The sequence below is a fragment of the Sciurus vulgaris genome, assembly GCF_902686455.1.
Source record: "Sciurus vulgaris genome assembly, chromosome: 5".
In the NCBI taxonomy this organism is placed as follows: Eukaryota; Metazoa; Chordata; class Mammalia; order Rodentia; family Sciuridae; genus Sciurus; species Sciurus vulgaris.
The window spans coordinates 175601941-175618803 of NC_136465.1; the positions used below are offsets into that span (position 1 = coordinate 175601941).

At 56.1% G+C, this 16863-nt stretch overlaps 1 protein-coding gene across 3 annotated transcripts in view; it reads right to left on the minus strand.

The window, feature by feature from the left end:
* The window catches only part of SCUBE1 (signal peptide, CUB domain and EGF like domain containing 1), a 126083-nt gene that overhangs the window by 65910 nt on the left and 43310 nt on the right, over positions 1–16863 (minus strand). For all 3 annotated transcript variants that reach the window (XM_079143295.1, XM_079143294.1, XM_079143296.1), the window contains exon 4: positions 14559–14693. In XM_079143295.1, the coding sequence (XP_078999421.1) occupies positions 14559–14693 (135 nt within the window). The remainder of the gene's footprint in view (positions 1–14558; positions 14694–16863) is intronic.

Below are 16863 nucleotides of genomic sequence, written 5' to 3' on the forward strand. Positions count from 1 at the left end.
TTGCCATTCTGCTTTGGGTTCGCCAGCAAGCCGCTGGCTTGGAAGGCACCCTGGGGAGTATCTCGATGGCGCCGCTCCTCTTCCACCAGGGAGACTGAAGCCTGAGGGGCTGTCCTGGGTCACACAGCAGCCAGCGCAGAGCACCTCAGCATTCTTTCTGTCACACAAGGAGTGGCTTCCAAAGCACTGCTGCTCCACCTGAGACAGCAGAACCAGGGGTGCCCGCCCATAGGTGCCATGGCTGACCTCAGGGTGGGCAGGCACTGTATCTGCAGATGGATGGCTGGACATGATGGAGACTGCGTTGGCTCCTGGAGTGCCAGATAGGAGGGCGGGCTGGGCCTGCTTTCTGCGAAGCATCAGTGGACACCAATTCTGACTTTCCGCGACCCCCTCCACCTGATGCCTTGGCCAGTCCTGAGGACTAGACACAGTCTGCACAACACACGAATGGGTATTTGCACAGCTCCCCAGGGCCCTGCGGGTGTGGGCGGCGCTGAGGTGGGCCTTCTCAACACCGGCTCATGCATCCATTCTGCCCCTCTGGTCTGAGGTGCCGAGGTGTCTTAGAAGCTGCTGTTTCTTATCTGTGAAGTGGGGAGTCGAAGGTCCTCTTATAGGAGCACTAAAGGCAGGAACCAGGCACCACATCCCTCTCCGCTTCCTTGACAGCCATCTCAGACGCAGCAGGTGCTTGACCAGGGCTGTCCTGCTTCCCTGCCCCAGGTGTCCTGCCTCCAGCCCTCCCAGGCTAACCCTCCTGAAGTTTCCCAGGCTAGTCACTAGGTGTCACCACAGTCAAGTCCAAGCCTTCCAGGCCAGGGCTTCAGAGAAGGCCTGGCTGAGACATGAGCCCCTGCAGCCTCAGGCCAGGTTATTGTAGCTGTCTTCCCCTCCTCCGGGCTGCCAGATTTAGCCAATAACAATCCAGCATGCACAGTCAGACCTGTATTTCCAATAAACAATACTTTCTGATAAGTATGCTCCTGATATTGCACGGGTGGTAATGAGAAAATCTTGTTTATCTGAAACCCCAGTTTAAATAGGCACCAAATGTTTAACACATCAACCCTACCCCTCTTTCCATGGACACCCTAAAGGAAATTATGGGAAATAGGATGCCCAGTGCCACCCTTGGCCTTGACCAGGGAACAAGTCTGTTTCTCCTTTCCAATAAGTGAACAGAAGGACGAAGCACCCCATCAAGATCCCATGGTGACCCTTGGGAACCCAAGAGCAGAAGAGTTGCACTACTAGGAGATTCTCTCAGGGTGTGAGCAGCTCCCTAGAGCTACAGCAGTGACCATCTACAACTGTCCCCCCAGGAGCTGCAGGGAGCACCCTGCTACACTGCACAGCAGACCTGGGCTGCCTGCCATCCCACTGACTGTGTCCCCTGCACCCTAGTACCACAGGGGCAGCTGTTGCTTCCCAGTGCCCTTGAGGATCAAAGAGCCTGGAGGGTTTGGGCACAGCAGACAGACACTCCATCAACAGGGAGGAACTTGCTCCTCTTTCAAGAGCCTCAGTAACCCGTCACTTCACTCAGTCAACCAGTGTATGGGGTGCATGGTGATGTGCCTAGGGACACAAGCCAGGGGCTGGGCAGGGAAGGAAAGGGGCTCCCTTTAAGAAGCCGGCTCACACAGTGAAAGGCTGGGAGGGGAGGTTGAGGAGTCCCTGAACTTCTGACAGATGAACTTGGGTTGCCCTGCTAGAGGGGCCTGGAGGGGACAGAAGACTGGCAGGCCTGAGGACTCCTGGCAGGAAAGCAGCAGTGGTATCCCACCAAGACCCAGAGCCACGGGAAGTGACAAAACACCATGCTCCTGGGCAGCCTGGACCACACTGCTCAGGAACAGGATATGAGAGCACTCTGTAAAACTGATGCCACGCACGGCATCAGTCGTGCCATCTCCTTCACGACATGCACTGAGTCCTCCTCAGCTTCTGCTTGACGTGTTTTCTCTGCACACAGCCCCACATCCGACATGAGAAACATGAGACAACTTGGACAGCATCCTGCTTCTCAGGGATGGCAGGACTGAGCTGCCAGTCAAGAGAAAGATGTGCTGCCTGAATCAGAGTAGCTGCACAGAGTAGGGGACACTGAGCTGGTACTGAAGTGTGAGTAAGTGCTTTTCAAGAAGAGAGGGGGCAGCATGGCTACTAGGTTCATTATGGATGAGGGCATGTGCGCATGACAGGGACAGTGGCAGGCGGGAGGAGCGGCTGGCGGACTCAAAGGCAGCGAAGGTGGGGTTCAGCAGGGCGGGTGCAGTCCTGAGCTGGGCTCTGGAGACAGCAGCACCTAGCTGTGGTGTGTGTGGGAGAGGACAGGCAAAGAGGCAGGGATGCCAACTGGTACCCATGGGTGTTTGAAAAAAAAAAAAGGTGGTGTGAGGGGTTGGAAAGGTGCTGGGCTTGAGAGGCGAAGTGTGGTCACCAAGGATGGGCAGCCAGGAAAGGGCAGGGCTGAGGGCAGGCTTGTGCTGGTGCCCCCCTCACTGGGGATGTTGGGCGGGTGGGAAGATAATGCTTTTGGTTTTGAGCAGGTGGGACTGCGAATCCTGTCCAGGCTGCTCCCAGGTCAGGGCTAGAGCTGGAGAAGAGATCATGCCAGGGGAGACTAAAGAAGCCAGGAAGGGGGAGGAGGAGGCAAGGAGGGGCTGGGCAGGGACTGGGAAGGAAGCGAGAAAACAGTGGGACACGCATACAGGAGGAGCCTTGTGACATGATCAAGCGGCCACCAGGCTGGAAGACAGGAGACTGCCTAGCTGGTCCTGGCTGGGGATGAGGCCCTGGAGGTGGTGCAGGGGCAGGGAGGGGATGCTGGGCAGATGTCCTGTCAGATCAGCCTGGGACCCACTTCCTGGCTGGCAGAAAGGCCCACAGAGGCTGGGGAGGGATCAGACCCCAATGACCCCCATGACCATGGCTGGTTCCACATAGCCAAGCAGGTCCCTGCCCAGAGGTCTCTATGCCCACAGCCCTGGATCTGTGACCACAAAATCCAGGGGGAAGCTGGGTCTGAGCTGCAACATGTGAGGATGAACTTCAGCTTGGAGCCAAGAGGCCCGGGGCAAGTCCCAGCTCTGCCAACATGCTAGTAGCAGACAGGCTGCTGCTACTTTCTCCTAGAACAGGCGTGTGGACCAGCTTTTGGCCCAGGAAAGGTTCTCTGGGTTCTGATGTGGCTCAGCTCCATGACACCCTTTCTTGACCTTTCCTGACCTTTTCCTGCCCACTCCCAACCAGGATCCACGTGGACAGCAGGGTGCAGGGGTCCTTATGTGAGGAAGAAAGGCCTAGAACAGCTGGGGGTGCAGCACAGGGAGGGTGAGGAGGGGTCTGGCTGAGACAGAAAGGGGCGACGAGGCAGGGACCCCTTGGCTCTGGCTGGGGAAGCAGGAGGCGTGCAAACAGAAGGGAGCAGTGCCAGGGTGGGCAGGGGTTCCAGACAGAGGCAGCAGAGGGACTAGAGATGGGCGCGCAGAGTGGCAGGGGTTTGTCCACTGCTTCACAAAAGGCAAGACAAAGGGGCTGCAGAGGTCTGAGTCAGGACCCTGTGGGGAGCTGTGGGCGGTCCAGTGGGGGACAATGTGGCCAGGGCCAGGGTGCAGCATGGGCTCCAGTTGCCCTCAGAGGGCTCAACAGGGCAGGGAGACTTGGCGGTGGCTGCTGTGCCCACTCAGCGGAGGCTGGCAGTCCAGGCCCTCAGTAGAGGTCAACCTGGGGAGGTGGGGGCTCCCGGTGTCTCGGGTTCCAGGTTACTCAGTGCCCTCCGCTCCTGCCTTCCATCCCCATGTGCATTCAGGGTCTGCTCTGAGCAGTCGGAGTGTATTCAAGTCCTGCCTCTCTCTGCTCCTTGCTCTTTGTGGACAAAGCCCTTCACGACTCAGCCTCTGTCTTCCACCCGCAGACTGTACTCAGGATCCAATGACTTGCACCAAAGTCTAGGCACCGTGCTGGGCCCTGGTCGTGCTTGGCCATGATGCCTGTGATGACGAGTGATGCCCACAATAGCTGGGCCTGGTTCTGCCCACCCAGGGCTGGCTGCCACCCTCGGTGACACAGTGCTGGATACGTCTCATTTTAACCTGCACAATCAATTCTATAATGGAAGATACTCAGATTGGGCCCATTTTACAGACAGAAACCAAGGTCCCAGGACTTGCAGCTGAGAAGGGAGCCAGCGCCAGCTCTCATCTTGGTGCCCTCAGCTGCAGCTCGCCTTCACACTGCACCGTCCACTCCTCCAGACCTGGAGTTTCTGCAGCTTGGGGGAAGTTTCCAGCACTCATGTGGAGAAGTCAGCACCGAGGGTGCCCCTGGCGCCGGCTGGAGGCCAGGCTGGAAGTGCGTGAAGCTGGCTTACCAGCCAAAGGAGTTGTTTATGGGGTGGGAGGCTCGTAAAAAATAATGGGCTGGATTTATTGTCCCCGCCTTGAGGGCCATTCCGGACCGCACAGGGCCAGGACAGGCCCCCTCCAGTAGCTCCATAAATCTCCCAGCTAAGCGTGAGAGCTGTTTGTTCTCCCGCCCACCTGGTCTGCAGCAGCGGCAGGCTGCAGCCCCATGGGGCCTGCCTCAGCCCCCACAAATGATGATGGAAAGTCCTGGAAGGGATGTTCTGGCCCTGCAGGGGACATACTGGGGCCCCTGGAGTCCAGGCCTGGTCTAGCTCCCATGATGTGGGAATCACATCCTGGGAGCCAACAGGGTCCCAACAGGCACACTGACGGAATGCTAAGCCAACATGTGGCTGGGCAGCTCATGAAAGACTAGGGGGAACAGGAGAAAAAGAGCTCCCTTTGGCTTTGGAAATTCAGCTCCTGATCCAGAAGTGCTTCCTCACAGAGCAGCAGGGGAAGCTACTTCCCTCCTCAAGGACATGGCAGTGCTTCTATGACACATGTCATAGGGTGGCTTCAAGCATCAAAGTGCTCCTAAGTGAGCAGCGAAGGGCAGGTGAAGCTGGGCCTGGCCAGGGTGCCTGTGGCTGAGGAAGTACTGGGGAAGGATGGTGTCCAGTTGGCTTGAAGGTCAAGGACTGGGAAAGCAGGAAGGACAGCTGAGGACAAAATCAAGAAGAGGATCAAGGACCAGCCTGGAGGAGGTACAGGTAGAGGACCCAGGACCAGCTGACCACAGGCTGCTCCTGTGGTGACAACCACCGGCCCTCTGCCCTCATCAGACCCACAGAATCTGCACCTGAAAACCCTGTGACCTTTGCCAAGGAGCCCTCAGTTGGTCCTGACACTGCTGTGGGCTTGTGGCAGAGGGCAAACCCTAACCCTGGCTGGCTGTGCAGCTCTGACCACAGCGGCTGGAGTGGCCGTGCCATGCAGGGCCTTGCCTCCACGTCCTCCGGAGCCTGAGTGCCAGCCGGAAACACTCCGCCCTGAGGCCCCATCCAGTAAGTGCTCTAGTTTGAAGGTTTGTGTCCCCTCCGAAGTACACATGGAAATAGACTCTCCAACCAAGAGGGCTACGAGGTGGGAACTTAGGAGGTGATTAAGCTGAGGTCTCTGCCCTCGTGGATAGCATAGGTACCTCCAAAGGGCAGAAGGGGACAAGCTAGGCCCCTATGCAACACATTGAGGACCGGGAAGAGATGGTGCATCTGTGGAGCAGAGTCCTCACCAGACATGGAATCTGCTGGTACCTAGTTCTTGGACTTCAAGGCTTCCAGAACAGTGAGAAATGAATACCCAATTTCAGGTGCTCTGTTGCAATAGCAGGAGGTCTAAGACAGTGTGTAGTCTTCTTTGCTGAATGATGGGTTGAGGGGGTGAGATTTGCCTGGCCTCCCTCGGCCCTGGTGATGCACCTCCAGAGTCCTCCCCACACGGTCTGGTGGGCATCTTCTTCAGGTCTGCCTCTCCTGAGGCAGCCTGCGAATCCTGAGAGGATGTGCCCTGACACAAATGTGGGGCCTCCAAGTGCTATGCATGGAGGTGGGATGGAGGAAGCTGGCACAGGGTCACTCAAGTGCCCACCCTGTGCCAGGCAGAGTCTTGCTGACTCTTGCCCCACAGCTCTGAGAACACATGCGGGAGGATCTGAAACCCCACAGTGCCCAAGCTCCTGACTCGGTGAAGCCCTAATTCCTGAGCTTTTCCTCTCTCACATGCCAAGTCCCTGTAACCGCTGGGGCCAGGCTTGGGCCAGCCATTCAGGAGAGGGAGGGTGGCATCCGTACTTTGCACAAATCCTTCCTGAATGCTGTCAACCTCACGCTGACTGAGACAGTGAGGGAGATGAAGCATTTCCGCTGTAAGAGGCTGACTTGCCTAGCATGCATAAGGCCCAGGGGTCCAGCCCCAGCACTGTAAGAGAAAAGGGAAAGTAGAGGCGGTTGACGGCTCAGGTGCCGCTGGCCCTGGCTCGTGTAACGTGGAGAGCAAGGCTCGGCCTTGTCCAGACACTGCCACTGAAGATTCTGCACCTATGTGACAGGGTAAAGGACAGTCTGAGTGTAAACTGAGGTAGACAGGGCACAACTGAAGTTCTGCCAGCCTGCCTCTCACCTTCCCCTCAGAAGTCCTCCTGTCACTGTCCCATGAGACACCCTGTCACCTCCCCCTCAGCCACTCTCCTGTCACCTTCCATCATCTTTTCATCTCCTCATCCTGTCACCTTCCCCTCAGACATCTTCCTGTCACCTTTTCCTTAGAAACCCTGTCACCTCCCCCTTAGCCACCCTCCTGCCACCTCCCTCTTAGCTGTCCTATCATCACCTCCCCTTCAGTCATCTTCCTGTCACCTCCCTCAGTCATCTTCCTGTTACCTTCCTTTCAATCACCTGTCATTTTCTCTTCAGCCACCCTTTGTCACCTCCTTCTCAGTGGCGTTCCTGTCACCTTCTCTTCAGTCACCCTCATCACTTTCCCCTCAGTCACCTTCCTGTCACCTTCCCTTCTTCCCTTCAGTCACCTTCCTGTCACCTCTCCCTCAGCCACCTTGCTGTCACCTTCCTCCATGCCCCCTTGCTGCCTCCGCTGGGGCCATCCTGCTCTGCACACATGCTCATCTCTGTCCAACCCAAGGTGAGTGGTCTCCTAAAATGGGATCCTGATGACTGACAGGTGCCCCCTTCACAGCAAGGTCTAAATCCCACCTAAACGTCGTTTCCTGGTGCTCTTGGTTCTGCCAGCTCTGGGAGTGGCTTTGGGCTCCTGGGCTACCCTCCTACAACAGGCAAGGAGGCCTGCTGGAAACCAGGTCGCAGATGAAATCTTCGGTGTCAAAGCAGCCTGGCCATGGCGAGAGGCCAGGGCCATCAACAGGGGTGAGAGGAGAAGGGTGCTGGGCAGGAGAGGCAGCAGAGTGGCACTCTAGCTGGAGACAAGCCAAAGCACCACGTAAGGGAAGTCCCAGCACAAGGCAGGGGTCTGAGCAGAGCCCCAGTGAGAAGAGCGTGCACAGACATGAGCGAGATTTGGGGCGAACACTGGCACCCATCCTGCCAGACTCTCTGGCCCTGAGGCAGCCACAGGGTGGCTTCCTTAGTCAGATGGCACTGGAGGGTGGCATCTGAGGGCTCTCCCTGCTCTGGACGCCATCCCAGAAACACGACAGGCAGACCTGAGTAAGCCTTGCCTCTAGCAAGCTTTCTGAGGCTCTGTCTTCAGAGTCCTACTTGAAGTTGCTGTTCAAGGTCAGCTGCCTTCAACCCACAAATTTCAACCAAGGTCTGGGCCTAGATGACCAGGTGGCCTCTTGTCCTCTCCTTCCCATCACCAACTGCTGCTGCGACCCATCTCCTCCTTACTCCCCAGCAGCCCTGCCAACATCCTGCCACAGCTCAGGGTGGCTGCTCTGCCAGCTCACTGCTTGCCCCTCTCCACTGGTTGGTCACCTGCTCTCAGAGGCTTCTCTGATCCCTTGCCACATCCCACAGGCTCCTGTCCTCTCAGTCCCTCAGAGCTCTGTGCCCACTGGCTGAGGCCTGTGGTCCTGCTCCTCAGTGCCCATGCCAACCACCCAGCTAGGCCTGCGCAGGTCGGACACCACCTTCCCAATCCAAGCCTCCGGTGTGCTAGGTGAGCACAGTCTTCCCTTTAGAACTCAAAAAAGGAAAGGAGGAGCTCAGGAAGATAGCTGTAGTCCCTTTAAACACTGGGTGCAGCCGCCATGGGAGGTGGGTGTGACTTGAACCCAGACCACCTGGGTCCTAGTTCTGCCACCACCCCTAGGAGACATGTGATTCTAGGCACACAGTATTTGCCTGTTTCTGACCCACAGATTTTGCATGGGTATAGCTGATACCCACATCACAGGGCTCAAGGGGTCAAAGCAGCAATATCAGGGGGTCATCCCTTGGCTTGCCTGGACCCCATCTAGACCTGCTGCCTGGCGTGACTACTCATCGTGCCTCCTTTCACTCTTGGCAGTGCACTGGCCTGGACGTTAAAGGACACAGCCCTCCTAGTCACAGCACAGTATTCATAACAATGCCTGGCACAGAGCAGCATTCCTAAAATACGAATTCTTGGTGGCCGCGTAAACCCACATGTAACATAGCAGCATAGGACCATGCACACATGCACACACTAAAATCAGTTTCCATACTTGAGTGAGGTGAGCAAGATGTTGCTCTCAGGGCAAGAAGTGTGAAGGGCACAGGGGATCTATCTTTGATATTTTTTTCAGCTTCTTATGAACCCACGATTATTTACAAATAAAAGGTTTTAAAGATTCCTATTATTTTTCTTCCATTAAACTTGGGGTATCCACCCTATAAACTTACAGATGAGATGAAGAAATCTCCAAAATACTTCTTTCAAGACTTAATAAGCACAATAACTTAGTTTCTTTTAACCAGAGGCCATCATCACAGAATCCAACCATCTACAGCATACCTACCTACTAGGAAATCCGTGAGGCTGGCTCCACAGCTTGCAGCCCTTTTACCCAGCTGGCAGCCCCTCGGTCTCTGATCTGGGATGTCTATGCAAAAGGAACTGCCAATCTTCAGGGGGAGACCCCCCATAAGACAGTGGCAAGAGATAGCTGGCAATGGCTTATCCAAAGAAAAGTATCCACTTGATGCCCAGAGGTCTGGGGGCATTCGGCATGGGGACAAACATTAACAAATGTTCTCTGTCTCTAAGTTCATAACGAAAATTGCAAATTATAGGAAAAAAGAGGCCAAGCCAACTTAGGCTGTCTCCCTGAAGAGAGAAGGGAAGTGTATGAGACATTCCAGAAAATTTCTACCACAAAATGGTTTTGGAACTCTTGGTGCTTAAAAAGGCACAGGGCTGTCTCCACTGTACCTCAGGGCTTTGCCAGAGTCTCACCATACCTGGGCCAGGCACCAAGAGGGGGTCCTGGAGCCTTGCACTGCCTGCTCTCTGCATAGCAAGCAGTCAGGAACCTGGGCCCTGGGGCCAGACTGGCAGAGCACTGTCTGTCCCTAATGCCTCGGGCAACCTTGGGCAAGCTGCTCAACCTCTCAGAGCCTTGGTTACTACTCTGGAAAGTGGGACACTCTGAGGATGTGGCAAGGGAACACGAGGCCCATGCTCAGGAGCAGGGCCGTTCTCCTCCGGACCAGCCGATCCATGGGCTGTGCTCTAGAAGCCAGGCTTTCCTACTCCTGGCCCCTCTGAATCTGGCCAGAGCCAGTGTCACTCTTGGGGCCAAGTCTTGACCTTGTGGACATGTGGCCCTGAGTCCCACAAGGAGTGCTGTGGAGTTGGGGGGCGGGGCAACGGGGTTTCCTACCTGAGTTTATACACATGTTTAAACAAACTCAGCAGAACTTCCATGGGACCACGACATGCACTCAGATCAACACATGGTGTCCTGGCTGGAAGAACAGGAGCCCGCAGGTGTGCGGTGCGGGCGGCCTGGTCTAGGGCAGATGCCCAGGACAGCGGTGACTCTGCTGTGAGCTGAGTGCTGTTCTGACACTCCACACTAGTCACTTGCTCTTCTCCTCCCTCCCTCCCCCCTACAGTGAGGGCTCTGAGAAAGCAAGACTCGAAGTCCAGAAGCCCCAGGGCATGGCTTCCTCTCTGAAGCCTAGAGCCTAACTCCTAGTCTCACTCGGCATGCCATTGCCTTCTGGACGAGCTTCACCAGGGCCACGCCTGGGGTCCAAGGGAGCGCTGAGTGCGCACCTGGCCGATGGCAAGTGAATGCACGCTGGCTAGAGAAGAAAGCAGCAGCCTGCTATCACTAGGTCTTCACAGACCTCCAGCTCCACCGAGGCTGGCAGAACCAGAGAAGGAATTCTTCACTGGGGACGTTCATCCCCAAAGCAACACCTTCTTGAAGCATAAATATGACATATTTTAAAGAGAAGAGAGCATGTGTGAGAGAGGAAGAGAGCTTGAGGGTGCCCGCTTCTGGGTAGCCAGGCATGTGCCAAGGGCAGTAGAGGTCAGGGACAACCTACACGGCCCAGGCTGTGGGCCAAAGCTGGGGCAGCCAGCACTTGCTGGGCCAAGGGGTGGGCAGGAGGCAAGGAGGGGCAGCCATGGCACCAGAACCAGCAGCAGGAAGTCCTGAGCAGAGGGATGGGCCAGATCTCAACAACTCTGGGTCCCCTCCCACCCAATAAGGACAGGGAGCAGCCTGGGTGTGTCCCCAAATCAAACTTGAGTTCTAAAGCCCTGGCGAAGCTGTCTACATGTATCCCACCACCAGGGCATGTGCTGCACTTACTGGCCGGCACTTCCCTGATGGTTCCCTCTGGCCAGAGAGGGGTACCTGGCCCCTTCTCACAGGTAAACAGACCCAGAGAGACAGGAGTGACCACAGAGGCTGCACAGATTGCTGACACTGGGAACCTGGCCAGCTCCAGATCCTCAGGCTAGTGTGTGCTGGCACCTGGGAAGTGGGGTCACTCAGAAGGCTCAGCCTATGACCTTATTTCTCAGCCAGGAGTCTGGACTGACCTAGCCGACCCCTCTCATGCATCAGCTCTGTCTAAACAAAACCAGTCTGTGTGCTTCCCCCGTTTTGGGGAGGCCCCAGAGAGCTAGACACACCATTAGAGGAATTGGGTGACACTAGGGAATCTAATTTGCCAAAGACTCTGGATCCATCATTCTCAGGAACCATAGAATCAGGGCTCACTTGAGTGAAAAACAGGCTGAGCCCTAGCACCTTCAGGCAGGGTCTGACTTTGAGCTACAACAGCCTTTATTGTGATTGGCACTAGCAGTAGGCAACTGTCATAACCACAGCCAGGCTATTATGGATTGAATGTGAGGTGTCCCCCAAAGATCACTTTCAAGACAATGAAAAAAGCCTTCAGGGGCAAAATGATTAGATTATGAGAGTTAATTAGTCCACTGATATGGATTAACTGGGTGGTAACTGTAGGCAGGCAGGGTGTGGCTGGAGGAGATAGGTCACTGGGGGTGTGCCTTTGGGGTTTATATTTTGTCTCTGTGGGAGGGGATCTTTCTGCTTCCTGGTGGCCAGGTTCTGGGCTGCTTTTCTCCTCTACATCCTTCCTCCATGATGTTCTGCCTCACCTTGGGCCTGAACAATGGAGTCAGCCATTTATGCACTGAAACCTCTGACACTGAGCCAAATAAAATCCCTCCCCCTCCCCCATTTCTTGTTATGTCTTTTGGTCACAGCAATGAAAAAAACTGACTAAAACACAGGCTCAGAGAGGTGGGCAAGCTGCCAGGCCCCCAAGTCCCGGTCTCCCCCCTGGGGCATTAGTGAGCAAGTGGCCCACATCCAGTGTGCTTGCCTGAGTCTGCTGGCCCCCCACAGCCCCTGCAGCCCTGGAAATGCTCCTGCTTATCCTCTGGGAGGCATCCAAGAAGCTCCCTTTTTTTTGGTTTGTTAGTTTGTTTTTCTGCTTTTTGTTGCTCAGATTGACAAATTGGAGATGCCATCAAAGATCCTAATGAGAGAAGGGACTTCTTTAACCAACACGTCAGTTAATGCAGACAGGGGTTGAAGCCCCCACATGTGTATTCTGATTAAGTCTGAATTTCTGGTTTCACTTAAAAATCAAGATATGGTCCTCCAAGGGCCTTTGGGTAGAGTGAGCCCCGTGCCCAGGGGCCCACCCTACTCCAGCCAGCGCAGAGCTCATCTAAGGCCCAGCCCCTGGTGGCTCCAGAGCTCTCCTAGAAACCCTCCCCTCTCCCTATGGCCTCATTCCTATAGTCCTCGACAGCTCCTCTTGGCTGCCCTTTGCTCAAAACCAAACTCCTGCCCACATCCCACCACCACACCCTGGGCTCAGGTTCCTCTAGCACCCTTATCCTGGGTTCTTCTCCTGCTGCTCGCTGCTCTCTGCCATCAAGGATGCCTTTTATTCTGCACAATGTCCCTTTCCACCTCAGGGCCTTTGCACAGGCCCTGCCTGCAAACTGCCTGGAAACTTCCATGGGGTGCTTTCTCAACATTCTATTTCTGTACTAAAGTGGCTTCCTCCTTAAGGAGGAGGCTCTGGCTCCTGTCTCACTACCTGTGTCTTTCCTCCGCAGTCTTACCTCCTGGGCAGCGAGCCCCACAGCAAGAGTGCCTTCAACTCTGTCTCCTAACTTGACGGGGCCTCAGTCTCCACCCCATGGCCTGGAGGGCAGCTGGGAGGCTGTAGCGTTCGGCCTCCACAGGTGTGGAGCAGCTCCTGCTCAGCTCCCCACACCGCCATCTCTCCCGCCTGGCCCCCGCTGACACCAGGTTTGCAACCTCCTCAGCCCAGTGATGACGACAGGCCAAACAGGACCTGTGACAAACAGGCCTTCCTGTCTCTTGCTCACGTCCCTTTCTGCCCATCTTCATTTTGACCAGGGGTCTCATAATTCCCTGAGCCCGCCAGGGAGATGGGCGCTCTTCAGAGGAACAAGTGCACACAACCTGGCTAAAGGGGCTCGGGAGCCTGGCTCAGGATGTCACAGCTGCTGGGAGCAGGAGCGCCATGGGAGTCCCTTCCCTGATGAGAGCGGACTCTCCCTCCCACACTCCTTGCCCACACACCTGCTGCTGACACGCCTCCTATGTGAGCAGCTCCTCCCGACAGCGCCACCACGAGCTGCTGCCAGCCTGGAGCCACCCGTGGGCCTGTGGGGTGCCATGGGCATTTGCAAGATGTGGCTGCAGCAAGTACCTGGGAGCCATGGAGCTCACCTTTGAGGTCCTTTTGGGGTCACGGCAGTGTCAGGGACCAGTGAGCCTGACTCGCCTGTGGAGAAACTGGTGGAACAAACTCCGGTTCTAAGAAGCCCACTGAGGCACGGCTGCTCCACGGCCCCTAGCACTGTACTCCGGATGCCGTCGCCTTCGCTTTCTCAGGAGCTGCCTTCTAATGAAAACCACGCCCATGGCCCCAGCGTGCACCCAAGCTTCCTGCTAGCTCCACTGGATGTGGACTGTCATGCTCAGGGCTCCTTCCAGCACGACACTGCTGGTCAACACCATGGGCCCATTTTGTGGACGAGGCTGAGGCTCAGAGCAGTTTAGGGAATTGGTTGAGAACAGTCCCCAGGGATGGGGTGGAGGAGCTGAGTTCGCACGGGTACTGCGGATCTGGGCCCGATGCGTGCCCGCTCTGCTCCCTGCCTTTTTGTGTGGGTCACTCCTTGGATGTCTGCTGGTGTTGGGTATTAGAAGGAGACCACTCCTTGGCCTTGGGCCTCCAGCCTCCTTGTCCAGGGTCAGTGAGTGGTGAGTGGGGAGTGGGGCTGCCCTGTCCTTCTTCCTCACATCATCTCCTTTGACCACTCAGAAAAGCCAGGCCCCCAGAGTCTTGGCTCTGGCCACTGCCCTCCTGACTGGCTCTGCTGTAGCACGTAGTCCTATCCGGGATTCTGATGCTTGCTTCTGTCATCCAAGAGGAAATCCTATACCTTGATAAATGTGGCCCCTCTCCCTAGAAGCCTGTCCTCCAGGCATAATGTCTAGGTTTCAGGCTGGCTGTTTTCCGCCTCACAGCTCTGCTGTCCTAGGCCCAAACTTCAGGATTTGATTACCAGTGTCCTGACACCAAGTACCTCCATGTGCTCGTCTGGCTGGTGGCTAGCCTGTCTCAGGCTGGGTCTGTTCCCCCTCTACCCAGCTTCCACTGGCTATCTTCCCTGGCCCCTCTGCACCTCACGGGCTGGCCTGCTATGCCACCTGGCCTCCAGAGGGCAGCAGGCTCCTGAGCACAAGGACATACAGTTGGCTGGTGTTCCAGTGAGCATGCAGGCTCCCAGAGATGGGAAAGGTGGCCTGGCCTGTAGGCCTCAAGCCTCCTTTGCAGAAGGGGACCTTTGAGAATGGGCCTCTACTCTTCCTGGCCACAGCTGGCCCCCAACCCAGAAAGGAAGACAGCTTCTCTGGTCACATTTGCCATCTGTGCCCTATCCCTTTGTCTTCATATACAAACAGTAGGAACCCCAACAGCCCCTGTGTAGTGGCAGAGAGAAAAAGTAAGAAGGGTTTCCAACACTAGAAGCACAAGACAGGCCACCTGTCCATACTCCCTCGACTCTGGGGCTCCTGAAGTGCACCTGTGGAGAGGGAGATCCTGAGGGTCACCTGTTTCTGTGGGGCTGGTGGCGTGTCTGCTTGGCACAGGCTGTACTCACCATTGGAGCGGTGGATGCAGGTGTGTTGGTTGTCACTGAGGAAAAAGCCACTGTGGCACTGACACTCATAGCTCCCCATGGCATTGACGCAGATCTGCTGGCAGCCACCATTGTTGTCCTGACACTCATCCACATCTGTAAGAAGAGGAAGAGGAGGAAGAGGGAGATCACCAGCTGAGCCTGCGGGATACTGATGTCATCGATTTCTTTAGACTGCACTCAATGGCCCCCCACTGCCGAGAGGGACTGTGGTGCTGCCACAGGGCGCGCCTGGGAGTGCTGCATGAGGTGCTCGCGGGGCATTCACAGACACACGCGCTCCATGGTGTGCCGTGGTCACTCCACAATGACGCTCCCCAGAGTGACTCCACTGGAGGAGCCAGTGACAACAGCTGTGAGGAGGCTGACCCTGGTGGCTTCCTGGGTGTCGGCCCAGCTCTGTGTCTCCTATATCCACTCCTCTAGCCCCAGCAACCCTGCAGTCATGCTCAGCTATTGAACTGATTACAGCTGAGGAAACGGGGGAGAGAGAGGCAGAGTCACCAGACAAGGTCCCACACATGGGGAGTGGCCGGGGCAGGGTTCCAACCTAGCAGACTGACTCTCAAACCCGGGCTCTCCCTGCCGTCACCGGACTCCCTTCTCTGGGAAGATGACACCGCCCACACCATCTCTCCAACACACAGTCTCGCCGACCACAGACCGCCATCACCCCTCTCTTCCACCCACCTTGAGTTTACGACCAGCTGCACAAGACCCTGGAGCCAAGGGAAGCTGGGGGCCAGGGTGGCCTGCACCATCCTGAGGCTCTGAGCCAGCAGATGGATTTCAAAAGCCCAGAGCATGGGGAGGATTTGAAAAGGCCCTGACCTCTGGCTGCCAGGACTGTTGGGGAGGGCTGCTGAGAGGTCTTTCCCACCCTGGGGGGGAGGGAAGGACCTCCGTGCCGACACTCATTTTTGACCAGAGGCTGCTGGCACAAAGGGTGTGACTGGCTGAAAAGAGTCTTTATGGAGCTCTGGTCTGAACGGCAGCATGTTTCAATTACCAGAGCCACAGGCCCCGCTCTGTCAGTTTGTTTAATGAAAGAAGGGCTTCTTAAACCTTAATGTTCCATGGCTGTATTGTCATTTTAATAGGCAAATATATAAAACCACAATGGCAACGTGCGCTACTGGCTGCTTCTAGCCAGTCCCCCATTCCTGACATATACACACACTTACACGTACGCACACCCACACACATGCACATAAGCACACAAGTGCACACGTACTTCGGCACAGAGAACTTCAGACAGTTCTAACACAGACATCTTTCACTACTGGGACCAAAAGGATGTGAGAAAGTGAAGAGGCGGGCAGGGTGACCTGCCCTGAACCTACACGGCGCAGCTCTGGAGCAGTGTCAGCTGGATCCTATTTAGGCGCTCGGACAGCAGAGCACTTCACCACCCAGGAGACCGCGGCTGCCTTTGAGGCCCAAGGCGAGGCTTGTCATTATTCTCTGGCAGGCTCAGATGTCAGCCGTGTGGCAGCCAGAGGAGGGAAGCAGAGCTCTGAACTCTAAAAGCCACCAGGGGGTTAGGCTCAAATGTAAAGGTGGCTCTTGCTGAGAGAAGCTGTGTGATCAGACCCAGAGCTGGACAGTCCGACCCGGGGAAGCCAGGAAGGAGGGACGGGGATTCATCTTCTGAATACCTTTCTCCACACAGACTTGCTGATGGCTTTTTGTGGGCCCAATGCCAATGTTCCCTTTCCTGGGGGCAGCCCTGACGTGTGGTTGGTGGCTGCCTCCCTCTACACCTCAGTGGTACTGGCCTCCAGCCTGCACTGGACCAGGAACAGAACAGCTCCAGGCCTGACACCTTGTCCGCCTCTCTTGATACCATAAAGCTCACCTCCCTGGGTGTCGAGTAAGTGTCAGGTGGAGGCTTCACAGGCCTCGTAGCAACCTGTGTGATACATCTTGTTACTGATGAGGACACCAGGACACCGAGGCTCTGAGAGCTGAAGTAACCTGAGCAAAGCCACGTGGCCGGCAAAGCCAAGGCAGGACTCAAATCCAAGGTCTGGCTCGTGTGTGTTCAGAACCGGCTCTCCTTCTGCAAGCTTGAACCTGGATGCCAGCTTGAGCACATAGCTGTCAGTTCCAGAGGTAGCTGGCTACGAGAAGCCCTGAGTAACTCAGCCACGAGGAGTCCCATCACTGGCCCAGCAGGACCTGGGAGGCACCTATGCCTGGGTGGGGCACATACCTAGGGATGGTTCTCTGCAGTTGGTCGTGACCTCTCCTCCTGGGGTTCCCA